We start from the raw sequence: 19,545 nt of genomic DNA on the forward strand, positions 1-19,545 counted from the left end.
GATACTGACTGTCTTGATGGACTAGATTGAATAACATTACTCATATTGTCTAATCTTTTTTTTTCATTGGTTAACCATTTGGATATTTTCTTAAAATATCAAAACTTATTTACAAAATTGTTATATATGACTATCATTGACATTGCTCAATGAGGCCCAAGTGGGAGAATGTAAGAACTTCATTTAGTGGGCTTCACTGATCAACGGTCTGGATTGTCATACAGTTGAACTGGATGATTGAGTAGACCAATGGGCCCCACTTCAGGTGATGCGCTGCGCAGTCTATCTGCACAGCTCTGCGTACTAGGGCTGGAATGCTATAGCTGTCTTACGCAGACAACAGTTTGAGTTGAACTAGGATACTACAATGTGGAGCGTGGGAGAGAGAGAGAGTTGTGATGGGTTTCAAACTCTCTCTCCACAAACTCTATATAAGAGAGCTGGGTCCCTGATCCTACACCACAGCAGAATTCGAGTCCATCTATTGTATTGCAGAAAGGGTATGAAGGAGAGGAAGATCCTAAGCTTTTCAGGAATTATCGGTATTCTGGTATTCTTATCCGGCTTCCATGGCGACGTCACAGCTAGGTAAGCTATCCAACCCCTGATCGCCATGTCCCATGCACAGACAGATCCATGGGCCTATTCCGCATATAGATTAAGTCCCACAATTTTGTCACAAAGCATTGCATACATTTATATATAAGAACTAAATACTAGCACCCAAGAACAATTAAATCTTGTGAATATCCATACCGATAGAGTGGGCGCTTAACAACTTTCATCTTTATAACTGGAGTCCCTTACTCAAAATCTCTTATTGCAAAACCAACTGTAAAGACAAATAAATTGGGTCTAGCCAACTTACGATAGAAAATCTTCGGATCCCCACCTTAACATTTATATAGGGTCTAGCCAACTGCAAAGACAAATAAATTGGCTAGTGTCGACTCTGGTCAAATATAATCAATGAATCACAGTGCAAATCCCTTAATAGATGCAACCCGTGGAGGAAGTGACTGGCCCGGGATCTCAACGTCTACGGCTGATGTGTCGGAATCAATTATGCAGCTAAATTTTAACCGAACAACTTTGACCCTAAGCGCCAAGATAGGTAGCTACGTCATAATTAAGCGTATATGACCGAGATATAAAGAGATCAATCACATATTCATCCATTTACAAGATGTTGTTTAAAACAATCAAACGATTGTTGAAGTGTAGAGTTCGTCTTCCACCCCGCATTTCGTACAAAATGACTTTTAAAATACAAAAGCAAACAAAAGTCAACCACAATTAGTATCTGCAAAGTACCTTCTAAAAGAGGAACCACTTGTATTGCAAATTGAAATCAATCCGCATATGAGGTAGACTTGCATAACACCTACTGTGTTACTGCTACTCATAATGTAAGATTAGACTATTTGTTATGCTAAGGAAAATAAAAAATTAATTATACTAAGGAACATAAATGATAATTGTTATATTTTATTAGGTTGGTATGAAATATTTTGTTATGTTGAACTTTTTTGCTATTTATAAATTTCTTTGCGATAATCATCCATATGCTTCTTCCCACGTGCAGTCAATTATAGGAATTACACTTTGGTCTTTCAGACTCTTGTTGTACACTTATCTTAATAATTGCTTTAGTACCATCTTTCTCTCGGCCATGCTCTCCTTTGGATCTCCTCAGTCACGCTTTGTCTATAAATAACGTGTTACACCTGGATAAGTGCCAACAATAATTCTGTTAAAGGTGCTCCAAATGCATGCTTAATATCTCCCGTGTTATTCCCTTCTTAATTTGGCTTAGGGTACGACAAGTGTGAGAAATACTTTGCAAATCTACTGTGTTGGCTCACGTTTGAAAATCAAATCAAAATTTACGTGGACAGAGAACCCGGCTGGACCGCAACAAGATCAACAGTAAAAATGAGTGGTTGAACGAATTTTATTCCTATTTCAAAAAACTGTACTTCGAATCCCTATCGCTGTTCTCTCCCTGCCTTAGCTCCGCTACTCGTCGAGTAGACCCGATGAACGCGACCGCAATTTCATTCACGGCCACCTCTCTTGACTTCTGCGTTTCGGTCGTGAAAACTTCTTTCTGCCTCCGTCGCGACTAACAGTGAGCGTGTGTCGCCACGCAAGTTGGCCCATATGCTGAGGTGCTACTATGATCCGAACAGTCCATTTTTTTTTTTTTATACCACCGTAAACAATATAATACCCATAGTTATACTTCAGAGACGGTCCTAACCTTTAATTTTAGAGTTGAATGCCAGCCGTTGAAAATCTTATTTTCTTTTATAAATTCATGCACAGATAGTGACGGTCAAAATCATCTCTTCACACCTAAGTTTCACACGGTGGCTCGTACAACATAGAGTCCACGACACGGACGGTTTCGATCATCCAAAAACTGGCACGTGTTCCCAGCTGCGGCAAACACACGCTGGATCCCGAGTAGCGATGGAGGGAAAACGAAGCTCAAATGAGAGCTTTTTAACCTTCCATCCAAGACGCTTTTACCGTGAATCCAAGTACATCGCCGTCTCTGATCTTCGAATAGCAGCTGATATCGCATCGCTTTCCTCATTCTAGGGTTTTTCAAGTCAATATCTCTTCGTAGGTTTCTCTCTTTCAAGTCAATATTGCAATTTCCACACGTTTTTAATTCCTTCCGATTTCAAGTTCAGAAATCGGAGCTGAATCCTTGAAGTTTGTAGTTTCGATGGTTTGAACTGAATATGGTATTTGAATTTGGTTGAAAGGGGAAATTCATGTGATTTCGAGAGATCGAAGCCGCTCATCACTGAACAAGCCAGGTCTTGGTGGAAAATAGACTTTCATGGTCCACCAGACGTGGGGACATGCCCGATTTATAATCTAGCTATTTGCATGGTGGGGCCTACCCTGATGAGCGGCTCGGATCTCACATTTGCATGTCAGCACCGTTTCAAGTTACAGAATTCACACGCTTGTGATTTGATTGATGTTGGAATTAATATATTTTTAGAATCAAGTGACTAGAGCACTGAAACCATTGACTATTTACAGTTCATAAGAACAAGATCTGTTTTGGTTTGAGGCTTTTGTATTGAATTTTACTTCAAGTAAAAAGAGACGGTGTATTAGTGAGCAGAGTGTGATTTCCTGAAGTGGGTCGCTGGTTTTTTAGGTTGGCGAGCGGATTGTTGAAGACTACGATGATTATGATGATGGTAACTGGTTTATAAGGTGGACTAGTGTAGGGGAATCGATCGTTTGCTTTTGGAGTATAGTATGAGATTGGAAGTGGCGAATAGAGAGGGTGGGACTCATGGGACATAGCTCGAAGAAGAAGAAACGGGGTGGCGGTGGTCGGAAGGGCAAGGGGAGGGCTACTTCGAAGGATCATCCATCCCATGCAGATGATGATCCCAATTTGCTTTCTGAGGAGATCACCGCCCTGTAAGTTGTTCTAAAGTAGTTTTTACATCTGTGGTTGGTATTTGGGTGCTATTCATGTGACTGGAGTTGAAATAGATATGTTACACTATTACACTTGCAAAATTAAGAGAAGCGGCTTTTGGTTTTTGCGATTTGATCAAGCCGTCAGTGATTGACATGACAATGCGGAGCATTTTTATATATATATATATATACATTTCATTTTACCCACAAATTGTACATGTGGAGCCCTCCTTTTCTTGATCCAGACGCTTCATCCCGGCCCATTCATTGATTGTTTGTGCTACAGAATTCTCCTTGATCGGATGATTGTAACTCTCAGGTCAGTGGTTTGCAAATGGATGGTTTTAGTCATCTGTCAACATTCAATGGAAAGAAATCCACCAATTCGTACAACCGCGGTTTTTCAACTGGGAAACTTTTTGCTGAGATGCATTTACTGTAATTCTCATCAGATGAATAAGGTCTTGATCAATAAAAAAGTGGGGCCAATGTGTACCCTGCTGGATGAACCAAAAATTCCATCTTGCAGGTCTGAACATTCTATGTTTTTTCCTTGCATATGTTTTCATTTCTTTTACCTTCAGGAGTGCTATATTTCAAGATGACTTCAAGCTTGTTTCAGAGTCACCTCACACTCAGTTCATTATAAACCTCAGGTACTCACCATCTAGTTGCATTTGTGAGTTTAGCTATACTCATTAGGTGTGTATAAAGTTTTTAGAAATGAAGTCATCTTTTGATGGCATATGTTGGACATGAACAGGCCTTACTCCAATGACATGGGCTCTGAAGACGTCAATGTTTCGGCTCTTCTTTTAGTGAGGTTCTTTTGGTTTACTCCAAACTCGTTGTCCTTTTCTAATGTGTAATATTTCTCTTTCCCGCCACTGACACCCCCCCCACCCCCCCCCTCCCCCTCTCTGGTTTCCTTTTGTTGCCATCAGATGCTTGCCGGGGTACCCCTACAGGTGTCCTAAGTTGCAGATAGTACCAGAGAAGGGTTTGTCAAAGGATAATGCAGACAGACTCCTCTCTCTACTTACTGATCAGGTCAGATGTGATACTTTGTTTCTTTCATCTGTGTTTGTGGATATTAATCACAATATGAGTGAGATATAAGTTACAACTAATCATGCAACCTTGCATGAAATTGTGTTTTAGTTAGCTAATTTTGTTAGTGAAGATAATTGAAAAAACGAAAAGAAAATGAAGATTGAAGTAAAATTAATTAACAAAAAAGTTTCTTAAGTGATTTGTAGACTGATCCAAGTTAAAGTGACCTCTCGTGGAAACTACAGGGATTGAATTCTACATAGTGTTTTCCTTCAATCTATCCTCTATCTTCTTTGGAGTGATCATGCAAATACATCTCACAGCTTCCCCTTATGTTCTCCCTTACCTCTATTGGTGGTATTCTATTTTATTTTCTGGGTGGAGCTTCTTTTTTTCACCTTTTAATTTGTTGCTATTCTTCCTCTTTCTCAATTCAAATAACCTCACAATTTTTTAATTGATAAAGCTCACTGCTTTCTCCACTTTAAAGAAAGCTCGTTGTTTCTTAAATGATCAATACATTCATATCCTTGTTCTTTGGAGTTATCATTGGGTAATGTGACTTCTTCTTCTTTTAAATAAATTCTGGTTGATATGGCTATGCCTACCTAAATGCATCATTCACATATGTCACTGAATTGTACATTTCACAGATATAACATGCCTAATTGCTTAGGTTGCGAAGAATAACACATGATCATATTATAGTCTTTGTTATAAATCAGGAGGTGAGATTCTGGCTCTTGGATGAATGGATCTAAGTTACCAAGTCACAATCTTTCAGATTGATGGTTGGGTCTGTTGGGACCATTTAGAGCTGGATCATGATTGTGGACCATCAGGTCTGTGACTGTGATGGAGTGTTAAAAGGACTAGATGATGTGTTTGGTTTGTTAGGACCCTCAATGATGGACAAAGGGTTTTGGATTGTGTGGATCTAGAAGCAGGTCACAATTGGGAACTCCATCGGGAAATATGGGCCATACACACATGTTCATGTGCTCGTGTGGGCATGCTTGTATGGGTGGGAATTTGGGACATTTTGGAATGCCGTATCAAATATCTAATTTCGTAGGGAGCATACTGATGCAGGACATGAAAATTAAATATGATATGCGAGATTTCAGGCTTAAGATCACGTTAGTTCAGAAACAATTACACAAATTCCATATCCCACATGAAAGTCCAAACATTCAATTAAGGGGTATCTATGCGGGTCCAGGCCTACACATGATAGGGCTGGATCAATAAAAATTATGAACCAAACAATACAAAAAAATAAGAAATAATCATCCACACATGCATAGTAATCAGTCCCTAATCCAAGGGATTCAGCAATTTCAAATCAAGGAACCCTAGGGTGAGAAAAGGGGCATAAATTGGAGATTTAAGTAATTTAGGGTTAGGTTTAGGGATTTTGGGTGAAAGCGGAGTGAAAGAGAGGAGAGAGACGAACCAGAGAAATACCGCACGCGTAGACAACAATAATGGTCCAGACGCACATGCGTGTGATCTCAGCCACATGTGTGTGGGGCTCACTATTCAGAAAAAGGCTACATTGGCCCTGGTCGGCCAGAGATGGACTCAAAAACCCTCAAATCTCCGCTCGATCCGATGTACGGTTTGTGTGTGGTGCTCCGCCGAAGTTTCAGCCCTCTTGTAGGGCTAGATTCTGAAATTCTGCTATGGGGAGGAGAATTGCTGCAATAGATGATTGATTCGAAGTGTAAATGATGGGGTGAGATGAGAAGAAGGGATGGTAGAAGATGGGTAGTAGAGATGGCGATGGATGGGGGCGAATCGGGATAGATGTGGTTCCGCACCACGGTAGTTAACCCTTCGATGAAGGGAGGGCTTTGCACCCAATCAGGCTTCACAACTCAAGAGAGTAGAAAAACGCAAAATTTTTATTAATCTTCAATCCATGAAAAAAACTACAAAGGGTGCCTATTTATAAGAAAATCTTATACCTCAAAACTCGCTCCATGTGCGCAACCTATTACTTGGCTATGAAGTAAACCAAAATAAAAACTAATCAAATAAATCTAAAGCGTCCATGATGTTCTAAATAACATTAATAAGCAAAACCTAAAATATAAAATCAATCTAACTAGTGGGCCACGATCATGAGATCGCATGATGGGCTTTCCTTGACTAACGGGCCCACTCTTTTGAATCAAAACTTCTTCTTCTAGCTAGGAGGCCTTCCCTGGACGTCGTCATCGATCCAGATCGACGGTGGGGCCCTCTTTCTGGCGTACTAGCGTAGGGGGGTGGTGTGCGTGCACGTATGGACGGCGTGCGCGGGATGTCCCCATCAATTCTCCTCGACCGCGAAGATTTCGCCACTGGCGAAATAAAACTCCTGAACTGCTCCGAGATGTAAGGATCAAGTCTCTGAAGCTCCTCAGCGAGCCATGTATTGGTTGAAGTTGGACGTGATTTTCACTTGACCAGGTACTTCTGAAACCTATCGTCCAACGTTGAAACTATCTGAAGGTCTAGGATATCCTCTATTTTCTCTCTGGGTGTGTGAAGGTTAGGTATGGGAGGCAGAGGCTGAGAAGAAATGTCAGAATAGTAGGTATGGGAGGTAGAGGCTGGGAAAATGGGTCGGGACGGATAGGTATGAAAGGTAGAGGCTGAGAAAATGGGTCGGGACGGATATGTATGGGACGTAGAGGCTGAAAAAGTGGGTCGGGAAGGGTAGGTATGGGAGGTAGAGGCTGGGAAGAAAGGTCAGGAAGAGTAGGTATGGGAGGTAAAGGCTAAGAAAATGGGTTGGGAAGGGGCCATGGTTCAAGGGATAAATATGGGGAATCAAGATGGGTGGGCGAAGGGCCGGACAAAGTATCAGTGGTCTCCTGAAAAGTAAGTAGATCCTCTACATCGAATGTGAAACTAATTCCCATGGAAGGTGGAAGATCTACCTTATACACATTGAGACTGTTTCGTTTTATAATTTTAAAGGGTCCAGCACTACGCGCGTGTAACTTACGAACGGCCCCCGGAGGGTACCGCTCAGGCCAGACGCGGACCATCACAGAATCCCCAATATTGAATTCTTTGAAACGTTTAGGTTGGTTTGCAGAAAATTTGTAATGTTCATTACTAGTAGTGATCTTCTGCCTGATTTCTTGATGCCATGAATGAATGTGATGCGCAAAAGACTCTGTAGGCTCTGACACCCTATGGGACAGTGATATAGGGACAAGATCAATAGGTTTCCCAGGTTTATAAACAGTAACGACTTCATAAGGACTGAGACCTGTGGACCTATCGACGGAACTATTAAACGCAAATTCGGCTGTAGGTATTACGGTGTCCCATGTTCTGGTGTGCTCCAATTCCTCCTAGGGGGAGACTCATCCGATAGATCATCAGAAAAGACATCACGTAACTCATCCATTACCGGAATGGCTTCAGTGGGTAACTCTACACTAGCCTCTGGTGCACTCTCTCCAGCCACAAGGCCGCATATGTTGTACCCCTCAAAATGGTGGTCTTGATGTCTCTCATGGGGTGGGTGCACGGGTACACACCCATAATTGATTCCTTGACCAACCCCATTCATTGGTCTATCTTCTTGGCCACCTGCCTGAGATTGGCCATCTTCCCTAATGGTGGGGTTTGTCTTGAGGGAGGTCTCTATTTGGTTAAGGCGTTGATCTATGTCTTGTTCCAAGCGCTTACCCCAAGACTCGATCTGTTGGGACAACTTGTTTAGTGACTCTAGCAGTTGTTCCATATTTAGTTTAGGGTGTTAGCCAAAATTCAGCAATATAATTGTCAAAATATAAGGGTTATTATTATTATTATTATAAAAGAAACAACATAGCTTCTAAAAACAAAAAAAGAAAGTTTTTAAAACAAGTTAGGAAAGTTTCTCAAAAAAAAGAAACAAAAAACAAATTAGGAAAGTTTCTAAAAAAAAAAAAAAGAAAAAGCAACCTAGTTTCTAAAAACGAAAAAGGAAAGTTTCTAAGAAAAACAAATTAGGAAAGTTTCTAAAAAAAACAACTTAGTTTCGCAAGAAAAAGAAAAAGAAAAGTTTCTAAAAATAGAAAGTAAGTTAGTTTCTAAAAAAGAAAAAGGAAAGTAAACTAGTTTCTAAAAAAGAAAAAGGAAAGGAAATTAGTTTCTAAAAACAGAAAAGGAAAGTTTCTAAACCTAGAAATAGAAAGCTAAGTTAATTTCTAAAATAATTCAAATAAGGGGATAACAGAAAATTTCAGTAGCTTATGTCAGGGTTTATGGACTTCTAAACAACCATATATGATGAGAATTGATGCGTAATGGACATAAACAACCAAACCCTAAACATGTAATGAATTCCCCTACAAGAACCCTAGGCTTTGATACCAAATTTGATGCAGGACATGAAAATTAAATATAAGATGCGAGATTTCAGGCTTAAGATCACGTTAGTTCAGAAACAATTACACAAATTCCATATCTCACATGAAAGTCCAAACATTCAATTAAGGGGAATCTATGCGGGTCCAGGCCTACACATGATAGGGCTAGATCAATAAAAATTATGAACCAAACGATACAAAAAAAATAAGAAATAATCATCCACACATGCATAGTAATCAGTCCCTAATCCAAGGGATTTACCAATTTCAAATCAAGGAACCCTAGGGTGAGAAAAGGGGCATAAAATTGGAGATTTAAGTAATTTAGGGTTAGGTTTAGGGATTTTGGGTGAAAGCGGAGTGAAAGAGAGGAGAGAGACGAACTAGAGAAGTACCGCACGCGTGGATAACAACAACGGCCCAGACGCACATGCGTGTGATCTCGGCCGCACATGTGTGGGGCCCACTATTCAGAAAAAGGCCACCTTGGCCCTGGTCGGCCAGGGATGAACTCTAAAACCCTCAAATCTCAGCTCGATCCGATGTACGGTTTGTGCGTGGTGCTCCGCTAAAGTTTCAGCCCTCCTGTAGGGTTAGATTCTGAAATTCTGCTGTGAGGAGGAGAATTGCTGTAATAGATGGTTGATTCGAAGTGTAGATGATGCGGTGAGATGAGAAGAAGGGATGGTAGAACATGGGTAGTAGAGATGGCGATGGATGGGGGCGAACTGGGATAGATGTGGCTTCGCACCACGGTAGTTAACCCTTTGATGAAGGGAGGGCTTTGCATCCAATTAGGCTTCACAACTCAGAGAGTAGGAAAACGCAGAATTTTTATTAATCTTCAATCCATGAAAAAAGCTACAAAAGGTGCCTATTTATAAGAAAACCCTATACCTCAAAACTCGCTCCATGTGCATAACCTATTACTTAGCGATGAAGTAAACCAAAATAAAAACTAATCAAATAAATCTAAAGCGTCCATGATGTTCTAAATAACATTAATAAGCAAAACCTAAAATATAAAATCAATCTGACTAGTGGGCCACGATCATGAGATCACATGATGGGCTTTCCTTGACTAACGGGCCTACTCTTTTGAATCAAAACTTCGTCTTCTAGTTAGGAGGCCCTCCCTGGACGTCGTCATTGATCCAGATCGACGGTTGGGCCCTCCTTCTTCTGGCGTATGAGTGTAGGGGGGTGGTGTGCATGCACGTGTGGACGGCGTGCGCGGGATGTCCCCATCACATACCCATTGAATTAGAGGTCCGTTTCTTATAGCAATGTACAACCAATCGTGTTGGAGAATAGAAAAGGCCTCTATACAGATTATATAAATCAAGTTGGAACATAATGTAATTGGGATAGGTATACATAGGAGTAGAGAGAAGGGATCCATCAACACATAAAAAGGGCTTGTCTCTCTCTCTCTCTCTCTCTCTCTCTCTCTCACGCATATGCATCATTGACAACCACTAGTTTCCAACATAACCCATTGGTTTAAGCTGGTTTTCTGATGAGGGCCACACTAGACAATAGAGAGCAACTTCCAGCTGCAGTTGACTGTTGGAATCGGCTATGTTAACTGCACAATCGCCGTCCAACAAATCTATAGTAGCTAGAACCAATGTTCGAAATATCGGTATCACGCTACGTATCGCATCTTGGGATACAAATACATATCGGTTATTGCACGGGATATATCATTTGTATCGGGTAATTTATCGGACTTTTTGAGAAACATGGGAAAACATTGGGAAAATGGTTGAATTTTTCAATGAAACTTTAGGGTTTGTTAAAAAAGACCTTAATACACACTTTTAAATCATAACATCTCAAACAAGACGTGCATATAATAGGTTTCCTTTGTTCAGGGTCCTCAGCTATGCGCTGTTTGACTGAACTAATGCAACTATATTCAATTTGAATGCACAATATTTAGAGTATATGTGATGATCATTTCATCAAACACTCTTAAATACTTCGAAATTAGTCTCAATTGACATCTGGTTGAAGTAAAATTTCGAAAAAAATTTAATATTTCGATAAATTGTTTATATTAATTTTTAATTAAAAAACGTTTTTAATTTTTTGAAAATTGAAAAAGACTTAACAAATCAATAGATCAGCCCTCATGCATGCTTGATTTCATGTTTGGAGTGCGGCATTGCAAGCAATTTTGGAGAAATTGGAGAAATTTTAACTTTTTTCCCAAATTGGACCACCTACACTCAAAATTTGAAATTAGAGTGTATGTGATGATCATTTCATCAAATACTCCTACATATTTCGAAATTAGTCTCAATTGAGAGCTGATTGAAGGAAAATTTCAGAAAAAAATATGGAAAACACGAAGAACCAATGAATATCGAAATCAAAGCTCCAACTCCATAATTATTCATGCAAAACATGAAGAACCAATGTATTTAGAATCATTTAACATTGATTTAACATAATTTCAACAAAAAAGGGATTAGAAATTGAAAATGCTCACTGAATCTAATATGTGGGATATATATTGGCATTATCTGTGCATTTCGTATCGCACTGGTGGGATACAAGATATATTGTGGGATATATCAGCCGATTTCATCGATATTTAAGGCATTGGCTAGAACATGTATGTGTAGGGCTGCACATCGAGCCGAGTCGAGTCGAGGTGGGCCAAGCTTGGCTTGACTCGTCCGAGCTCTCTTTGAGCTCGCCCTCGAGCTTACCATTGGAGCTTGGCTTGTTTGCCAAACCTTTCGAGGTGAGCTTACCTCAAGTCGAGGCGAGCCTGCTCCTAAACCAACCCAACCCGACCCGAGCCGACCCAACCCAGCCCCATCCCGATCCAACTTGACCTCCAAAACCCCAAATATCAATTTTGGGATTTGGGATTTTTCTATTTTGAAACAATTACATAAAAAAAAAATCAAAAAGTAGATTTAGATAGAGGTACATTGTTGTTGAGAGAGAGAGAGAGAGAGAGAGAGAGAGAGAGAGAGAGAGAGGGTTGGGTAAGGAAAGGAAAATGTAAGAAAGGGGGGTAGGTTTATATATATATATATATTATATTTGAGTCAGCCGTGCTTTAGTTTTGAGCCAAGCTGAGTTGGAATTGAGTTGAATCAAGTTCCACTCTGCTCAACCCCGACTCGTTTTCAAAATGAGCCGGGTCGTATGAAGCTTGGCTCACCTCGATTCGCCGTTCAAGCCAAGTCAAACCAAGTTAGATTGAGCCAAGCCAAGCGAGCTTTTCGAGCTACCTTGGCTCGTGTACAGCTCTATGTATGTGCGAGTGCAACAACTATGTTTTTTCTCTGTTAGACTCAAGAGACTATTGTGGAAGACATGGAGAGGAAGAAAAGAGATTTTTTCTTCATCACTCTCTCTCTCTCTCTCTCTCTCTCTCTCTTGCGCCATCTACTAACTCTTATTCATAGAGTTACATTAGCTTAAAATAAATGAAAATTAACTCTTAGTGATACACCATTATCTTCAAGAACTAACTGTATGTGTATTCACACTCAAATACACCATAACACATGTACATCAAAGACTGTGTACTCTAACACCCCCTCATGCTAGAGCATGTATGCCATACATGCTAAACTTAACGATGATACTAGAGACCGTGGTAGAAGTTGACTATACTTCTGATGATTATGGTGGCTGGAATTTGAATCGTAGGCACTTTCAGTGGCTGGATGTTAGTCATGGGCATTTCTGGTGGTTGCCAAAGTACCTATCACTCTTCTGGTGGCTGCCATATTATACAACAATAATTTCAGTGGCTAGAGGACATTTTGATAGCACTTCCAGTGGTAGTGGAATGTTCTGGCATTCTGGTGGCTGTAGAATGTTTTGGCAGCACTTTCGTTGTTTGTATGACAATCCAACAACACTTCCGGTGGTTGGATGATGATCTAACAACATTTCTAGTGGTTGCCAACGGATGATGAGGCCCTTTTCAATTCTGGGCAGATCTAGAGAGAGACCATTAGATGTGCCGGTGAGGGGAGCCCTTTAAAACTTCATGACAGGTTGTACAAAAGGAAAAAGGGGGAAGGAAAAACAATATATTGGAAAGAAGAATGGTATCATGGCTTTGATACGATGTTAAACTTAAGAGAATACATTGTGGAAGACGTGGAGAGGAAGAAAAGAGATAACATAAGAGAAAATTTCTTCATATCTCTCTCCATTGACTAGCTCTCATTCAAAAGATAAGTTTAAAATACATGCAGATCAAATCTAAAACAGAATTATTCAAGTGGTCATTCAATTGACCTACTCTCCAGTGTTATGTGGTTGTGGACCACGAAGTACGGGTATGGATGCCTGTGGGACCCACCTTGTGGATCATACAAGATTCTTTGAACGATTCTTAAGAGCACATGTAATATGAGGCCATTCATAGCCAATTGAATGGGTTGATTTAATAATTTGCAACAAAACCACAATTTAGTGAATTCATATGTAGATGCATACCTATATGTGTAACCCACCATTATGTTATCCTAACACCGATTGTGTGCCTGTATGGTTACCCAAACTCCTTGTCTTATTGTGTTATACCTTTTGGGAAATCTCATGAGTTCTATATTCGCGCAAAATTCAGATTGAATATGCATAAAACATGCAAATTTTCAATTATGATGCAATGTTGGTTTTATGCATGATGGTGTTTCTGCATAGTGCATTCTCATATATCGGGTGGTTGTTTACTGAAATGAGTTATTACTTCAGTCACAAATTTGTGCTTCTTCATGCATGCAAACGAGTAATAATCATTGGTTCGATATCCATGTTTAGCTCGTACTTAGTGAACATGGCCATGCGAGAGCATGCCCAAGTAGGTGGATTGCACGTTATGGTCTGAATACTTCTGGAATGGATTTAGAGAAGAAAGAGAAAAGGGATAGGAACTTGTAGTTTGAGATAAAGAAGAGATTAGTCGTCCAAGAGGTGATTAATCCTTTTCATATTAGGCTTTATAAAAAGTTACCAAAACACTCTTGAGAAGAGAAGCTATTACAAAAATACCCAAAAACAAGAGAAATAAAAGAACCATGAAGGTGTTCTGTAATGGTAATGGTGGCCGAGAAATAAAAGAACCATGAAGGTGTTCTGTAATGGTAATGGTGGCCGTAACGGCCACCACTGTTACCTTTACAATACGGGTCGTAATGACTGTTACGGCCCCCGTAACGGCCATTACGGTCTCTCTCTCTCTCTCTCTCTCTCTCTCTCTCTCTTTTTAATTGAAAAAAATCTTGAAAAACCTGTATTTTCCCCATAATGTTGATTAAAAAGTATGGAAAACCTGTATCTGCCCCATAACAGACAATTATGGGGCTGTTATGGCCTTTATAGGGGATGTAACGTGCTGTTAACGGCAATTACGGGTCATTTTTTTCCATAACGGCTGTTACGGCCTTTATGACCCCGTAACGCATACCGGTTGACATTGTTACCTTTACGTAACAACCTTTATGGCCCTGTAACGGCCTATACAGCACACCATGAACAATTCAACAATTTTTTAAAAATAAAAGATTTCACCAAAAAGTAGGGCAAATGGTTTTTGGTTGCACAGTGGCCTTGGACAAAAACCACCTGAAAATGTGGGGTTCATTCTTTATTTAATAGATTCTTGTTGTGTTTTTCTCATAAGGAGAATGTTTTCCATATACTGATTCACGACAGTTTTGCATGGAAGATGTGGGAAGCCATATCTTCCATATACTGGTTTATTCTTTATTTAAGAGATGTTTTTTGTGTTTTGTTCATGAGGAGAACATTTTCCATATACTATGCATTGCAGTTTTGAATGGAAGATATAGGCAGCCACTAGGGGCTGATGCATATTTTAGTAGTCTTAATGTGCCCTTTTTTTTTTCCTTGTATATTGAGACCGCTCAACAAGGGCTGATCCATATTTATTTATTCATCATTGTAAGTTGAGCTATAGATGTCCTTTTGGGGGGGGGGGGGTGGTTTGTTTTCAATTGTAGAAAATAAATTCATAACCGCAATTAATATTGAAATCTTGATTTCAATTAAGTCGTCGGACAACCTTTACATTAAATCTTAGGTAGGACAACCTTATTCCACGACGTCTTTGATTTTAGTATTTCAAGATGATCAAAACAAGAATAAGATTATCAATCACCACAATACACACAGAGTTATAGTGGTTCGGTGTTTAACATACACCTGCTCCACTTCCAAAATTACTACTCCACGTAATTTTGGCTTTCCAATATTTTCAAGGTTTTCACAGGCTAATCTCCATAACCTCTTACAGTTTTTGTGATTTTCACAAGCTTATCACAACAAAACCTCGAGTGATTTTCTCGTGCTTATCACTCCTCAACCCAATGAGATTTCTGGGCAATCTCAATCAAACCCAAACTGAAAGTAATTTACTAAAATTAAAAACTTATCTTCTTGAAGACGTGAGTCGAAGCAAAGATATCGATGAAGCCTTTGAAGTTGAGGCTTTAGTAGATGCAACGATCATTTTTCTTAGATGAAGATGAATCAATGTATGCAAAACCAAGAAGGATCTAGGGATATATGATTTTTTAAAGAATAAAAGCTGCAGATTCAATCATCTAATCTCAAGTTGAGTATCGGACACTCTCTAATTGAATTTATCACTACTTGAGAAGAGAATTGAAGAAGCTACAAAAATAATATAAGAATGATAATGCAAATATCTTGAAAAAGAATAAGATTTCTCTATTTTGTTTTTAGACTTTTCTCTCTTTTTTCGTGCTTTGAAATAGTGATAAATAATCTCTATTTATATTGAAAGATCTGGATCTTCGGTTAGCCTGAGAATCCCTTCGGCTGGCCGGAGTTCCTCGATTCTATTCCAACGGCTATCAGATTTCATGGGATTTGATTTTGAAACAAACTTAGGCTGACCCAAGCCAAACTTCGACTGGCCGGAGGCCGGCTTAAGATTTCGGGAAATAAAAAATTATGCATTGCTGTAAACTTGACCTGGGTCAATCTTAGGCTGACTTGAGCTGGTTCGGCTGATCGAAGGCAGGGTCAGGCTGGCTAAAGTTCCATAAGAATCAAAGTTATTGGTTGCTGGAAACGTGACCTAAGTTGATCTTAGGCTGACCCGAGATGCTTTGGATGGTTGAAGGAAGGGTTGGGTTGGTCGAACACCTTTGAATTTTCATGTAAAGTTGCCATAGGTAAAATCTCAGAAAACCACTAAGATGTAATCTAACCTAGGGTTTTTTTTTTTTTTTTTACTAAGGTCTTCTTTACCTGTAGGTTGGCATACAAATGATTATTCTCTTGAAATCTTTCCCAGCCTTCTAATCTTGAGATGTTGAGTCGCGCTCTAGTCTTGAAATGTTGAAGAGAGCTGAAGTGTGTTGAAGTTCCATACACTATATATTTTGTCTACGAAATTTGACAACCTACTGTGTACTTAAAACATTAGCACTTACGATAATGTCATTTGTTACTAACGCTTATAATGGACTACTATTTTTCTTGTGACTGGGATGTCCTAGATGGCTTGAATTATTACACCATCTGAGTTTTTTCTTATCAAGTCATCCTTTAAGATGTAGTTATTATTCACATTCCTGGCCACATTCTCGATATTAAATCTGTGCTTCTATATTTTAACTGTAATGCGGTCAATACAGTGGCAATGTACAAGGAGTGATAGGGCATATAAGTGCATGCCTTTGTAAGCCCTCTCATATGACTGTTTTGCATATTCTGAATTGTGTGGCCCAAGAAAACACATGAACCATGATGGCTTCGACTATTGAAACTTAGCACATCAATTGTTGGATATGACCAGGGTTGCTGGTATAAAGTACAAAGTAATAATTTGGCCTACAACATTTGTGGGCTACCGCAAGAACCCTAGGAATAGATAGCTATAACAAAACAAAGATGACATGCGCTTAAAGAGTGCTTTCATCTGACTGACATATAGAACACTAACTGGTAAGTTTACTAAAAAACGACTCTGTTTGAGAAATCAATAAAATGATATAATGGCCACCATGTTTCTGGGTGCATCAGGCCTATGTTCATTATGGTTTTGACAATTTATTGAGATATTGATGATTTTATCTTTGCTGAAGTTAAACATCACATAAACATGCATCAAAGGTATCATCTACATTGCAGTTAGTGTTTGCTTTTCCTTCAGTTGTATATTTGTATCTTTTCATGCAAATGTTTGTTTTAGCTCACTGTATTTTTTTTCATGCATGCGTTCTTTCACTAGTAATTTTCCAGCAATACCTGTCACAGGCAAATTTTAATGCTCAAGAAGGACGTGTAATGATTTTTAATCTGGTGGAGGTTGCTCAAGAGTTCCTATCTGAAATCACTCCAGTGGTGCAACCTGTTGAATGTGTATGTTGAATCTATCTTGTCACAAAGTGCTCATTAGTTGCTATGGATGTGTTTCGTGATCATCCCTATCTCTGTAACTCATGTTGTCTAATACTGGTCTCAGCAAGAAAACACCCTTCCTTCTGAAAAAGAGAAGTGAAAACAAACTATTTGTATCCAGCCGAAAAAACATGCTATATCCTTTGTTTGGTTTGGGCTCTAGAACCCAATCAAGCAGCTAACCATCCAGTAACTTTGTGGTTCTTCTTAAAAAGGAGAAGCATTCTTGAACTTAGTGGCGTGTACGAAGGTTTGCACTTGGTTTTCGTTTAGGTAGTGATTGCTTTAATATCCATTTATTCATGGCAGGTTCCAAGTTTGGGTGTGGATAAAAAGGACCAGTGGCTTCACGGCGATGTTGCAATTGTCTGTGACCAGACTTGCTCTTCGTCTGGACAATTTGTTTATGGTTTAATCGATCTTTTCAGCGATTTGTGTGGTGATGTTGGGTCATGGGATTGGAGCATTGGAACAAACACTATAAATGCAAGTTTTAGTCATATTTCCCAAGAGCAAGCCATTTCCACCTACAAAAGTGGAGACAAGAAATCTTCAACACACACGAACATGGGTGCTTCAAACACTGGATATGGGGCTCCACTAAATCATCACTCTCAGAATTTAAAGCCTGTTCCCTTATTTGACACAAAGGAAGGCTCAGTACCACCACCAATTGCAAAGCTAGATGTTGTTGAAGAAGAAACTGAAGATGATAGCAAGAGCATTTCTCCTACAACTTCCCACGTATCATCGAGGGAGGAAACTCTGGAAACTGATTCCAATGGTGACATGCCTGAGGATTCACCACAAAAGGTAATCGGTATGTTTCTACTTGATTTCTCTAATTTGAAATTGATTATGTTACGAACAATTATCATTTTTTTTTTTGTTATTTGAATTCTGTCTCAGACTACAAAATTACTAGAAAAAATTGTATTCTTTTGAAGACTTGAATCATAATGCTCAAATTGGAGTTTAATATCACTCCTATGCTCTCCGTTAAGTGATGCATTCTTCAGTGCTAACACATTGCTAAACTGCTTCTGGTTTCCCAATATTCTTTTCTTAATACATGCTTTCTTTAGATTATTTGATCGGACAAATCATTGCTTATTTTGAACTGTATCTGATACTAATTCTGCCATTGCTTACCACATGGCTTGTTTATTTGATCCTTGTTTCTTTCTGGTATCGTATTTCGTAAGGTGGTTTCTTGTCTGCTGATTGTTGGTAGCAATAATAAAAACATAAAGATCACATATGTAGTGTTCTATATTGAAGCTCTGTTGGTTGTATTGTGCAAAATGCAGTATTCTTTATTGACTCAGTGTTGGTTTTATTGTGCAAAATGTCATTATCGTTATCTGCTTATTGTTTGTTTATTCTTATATCTTTTCTCAGAATGTTGCCCTCAGGGAGAAAATGACAGAGGCTGACGATAGTGATTTAGAAGGCCGATCTTTGGATTCCTTTTCTTTTTTTTCAACAAGTGATCATCAAACATCTGAAGGCATGGAGCAGGATCTAGTTATGGTATTTATCTTTTTTTTTTTCCCCTTTTCCTTCAACAATTTTAGAAATTGATTCTAATTAAGGTTTGCGTTTCTAATATTAGGTTCATTTGCTTCGCCTTGCTTGCTCTTCCAAAGGGCCATTGGCACATGCTTTGCCTGACATAACATCGGAACTTTACAAACTAGGGGTAAGTATTGCATGTTCGATTGTGATTGCCCATATTCTTTCCAAGATCTGCACTATAGCATGTTTATTGCTATTGATAAATTTTATCAGATACTTTCAAAACGGGTGAGAGATTTGGCTATGGAACCACCATTGCTCTTTAACAAAGCTTTTGAGGATGCTTTTGGGCATTATACGGTGGGTTATGCATCCGATGTTAATGTCACAATAAATTTTTTTTTTTTTTCTAATCTAAATTTGACCCAAATATGATATTACCATTACTCCTTTGCTAATTGCCTACAAAAGATTGGTGATTAGGTTTCTTCCCCGATATCTCAATTCTGGAAAGCTAGTGCTGATTTTGTTGGGGAGAATACTCTGTCTCTTCCGAGTTCCCGTTATTTGAATGACTTTGAGGAAATCTCTTCACTTGGTAAGAATCCCCCCCACCACACACACACACACACACACACACACACACACATATTTTAAATTTATAATTCATTAATGTTGAATGGTTGCGCTCACACACCTTTTTTCTGGTATTAACTTTCTT

The 19,545-nt window shown here is 39.1% G+C and overlaps 1 protein-coding gene across 9 annotated transcripts in view; it reads left to right on the forward strand.

Annotated features, from left to right (window-relative positions):
- The first annotated feature begins 2,443 nt into the window (after positions 1-2,443).
- The window catches only part of LOC131246372 (eIF-2-alpha kinase GCN2), a 150,736-nt gene continuing 133,634 nt past the window's right edge, over positions 2,444-19,545 (forward strand). For 3 of the 9 annotated variants that reach the window (XM_058246443.1, XM_058246437.1, XM_058246438.1), the window contains exons 1-11: positions 2,445-2,631; positions 3,185-3,456; positions 4,044-4,115; positions 4,223-4,282; positions 4,404-4,509; positions 17,163-17,267; positions 17,616-18,119; positions 18,708-18,839; positions 18,922-19,008; positions 19,098-19,184; positions 19,308-19,422. In XM_058246443.1, the coding sequence (XP_058102426.1) occupies positions 3,326-3,456; positions 4,044-4,115; positions 4,223-4,282; positions 4,404-4,509; positions 17,163-17,267; positions 17,616-18,119; positions 18,708-18,839; positions 18,922-19,008; positions 19,098-19,184; positions 19,308-19,422 (1,399 nt within the window). In that variant the 5' untranslated portion in view covers positions 2,445-2,631; positions 3,185-3,325. Of the gene's footprint in view, positions 2,632-3,184; positions 3,457-4,043; positions 4,116-4,222; positions 4,283-4,403; positions 4,510-16,928; positions 17,019-17,162; positions 17,323-17,615; positions 18,120-18,707; positions 18,840-18,921; positions 19,009-19,097; positions 19,185-19,307; positions 19,423-19,545 lie in introns of those variants that run through there. The other 6 variants (XM_058246439.1, XM_058246436.1, XM_058246435.1 and 3 more) reach the window with 5 other exon arrangements.

This window comes from Magnolia sinica, chromosome 5, assembly GCF_029962835.1.
Source record: "Magnolia sinica isolate HGM2019 chromosome 5, MsV1, whole genome shotgun sequence".
Lineage (NCBI taxonomy): Eukaryota > Viridiplantae > Streptophyta > Magnoliopsida > Magnoliales > Magnoliaceae > Magnolia > Magnolia sinica.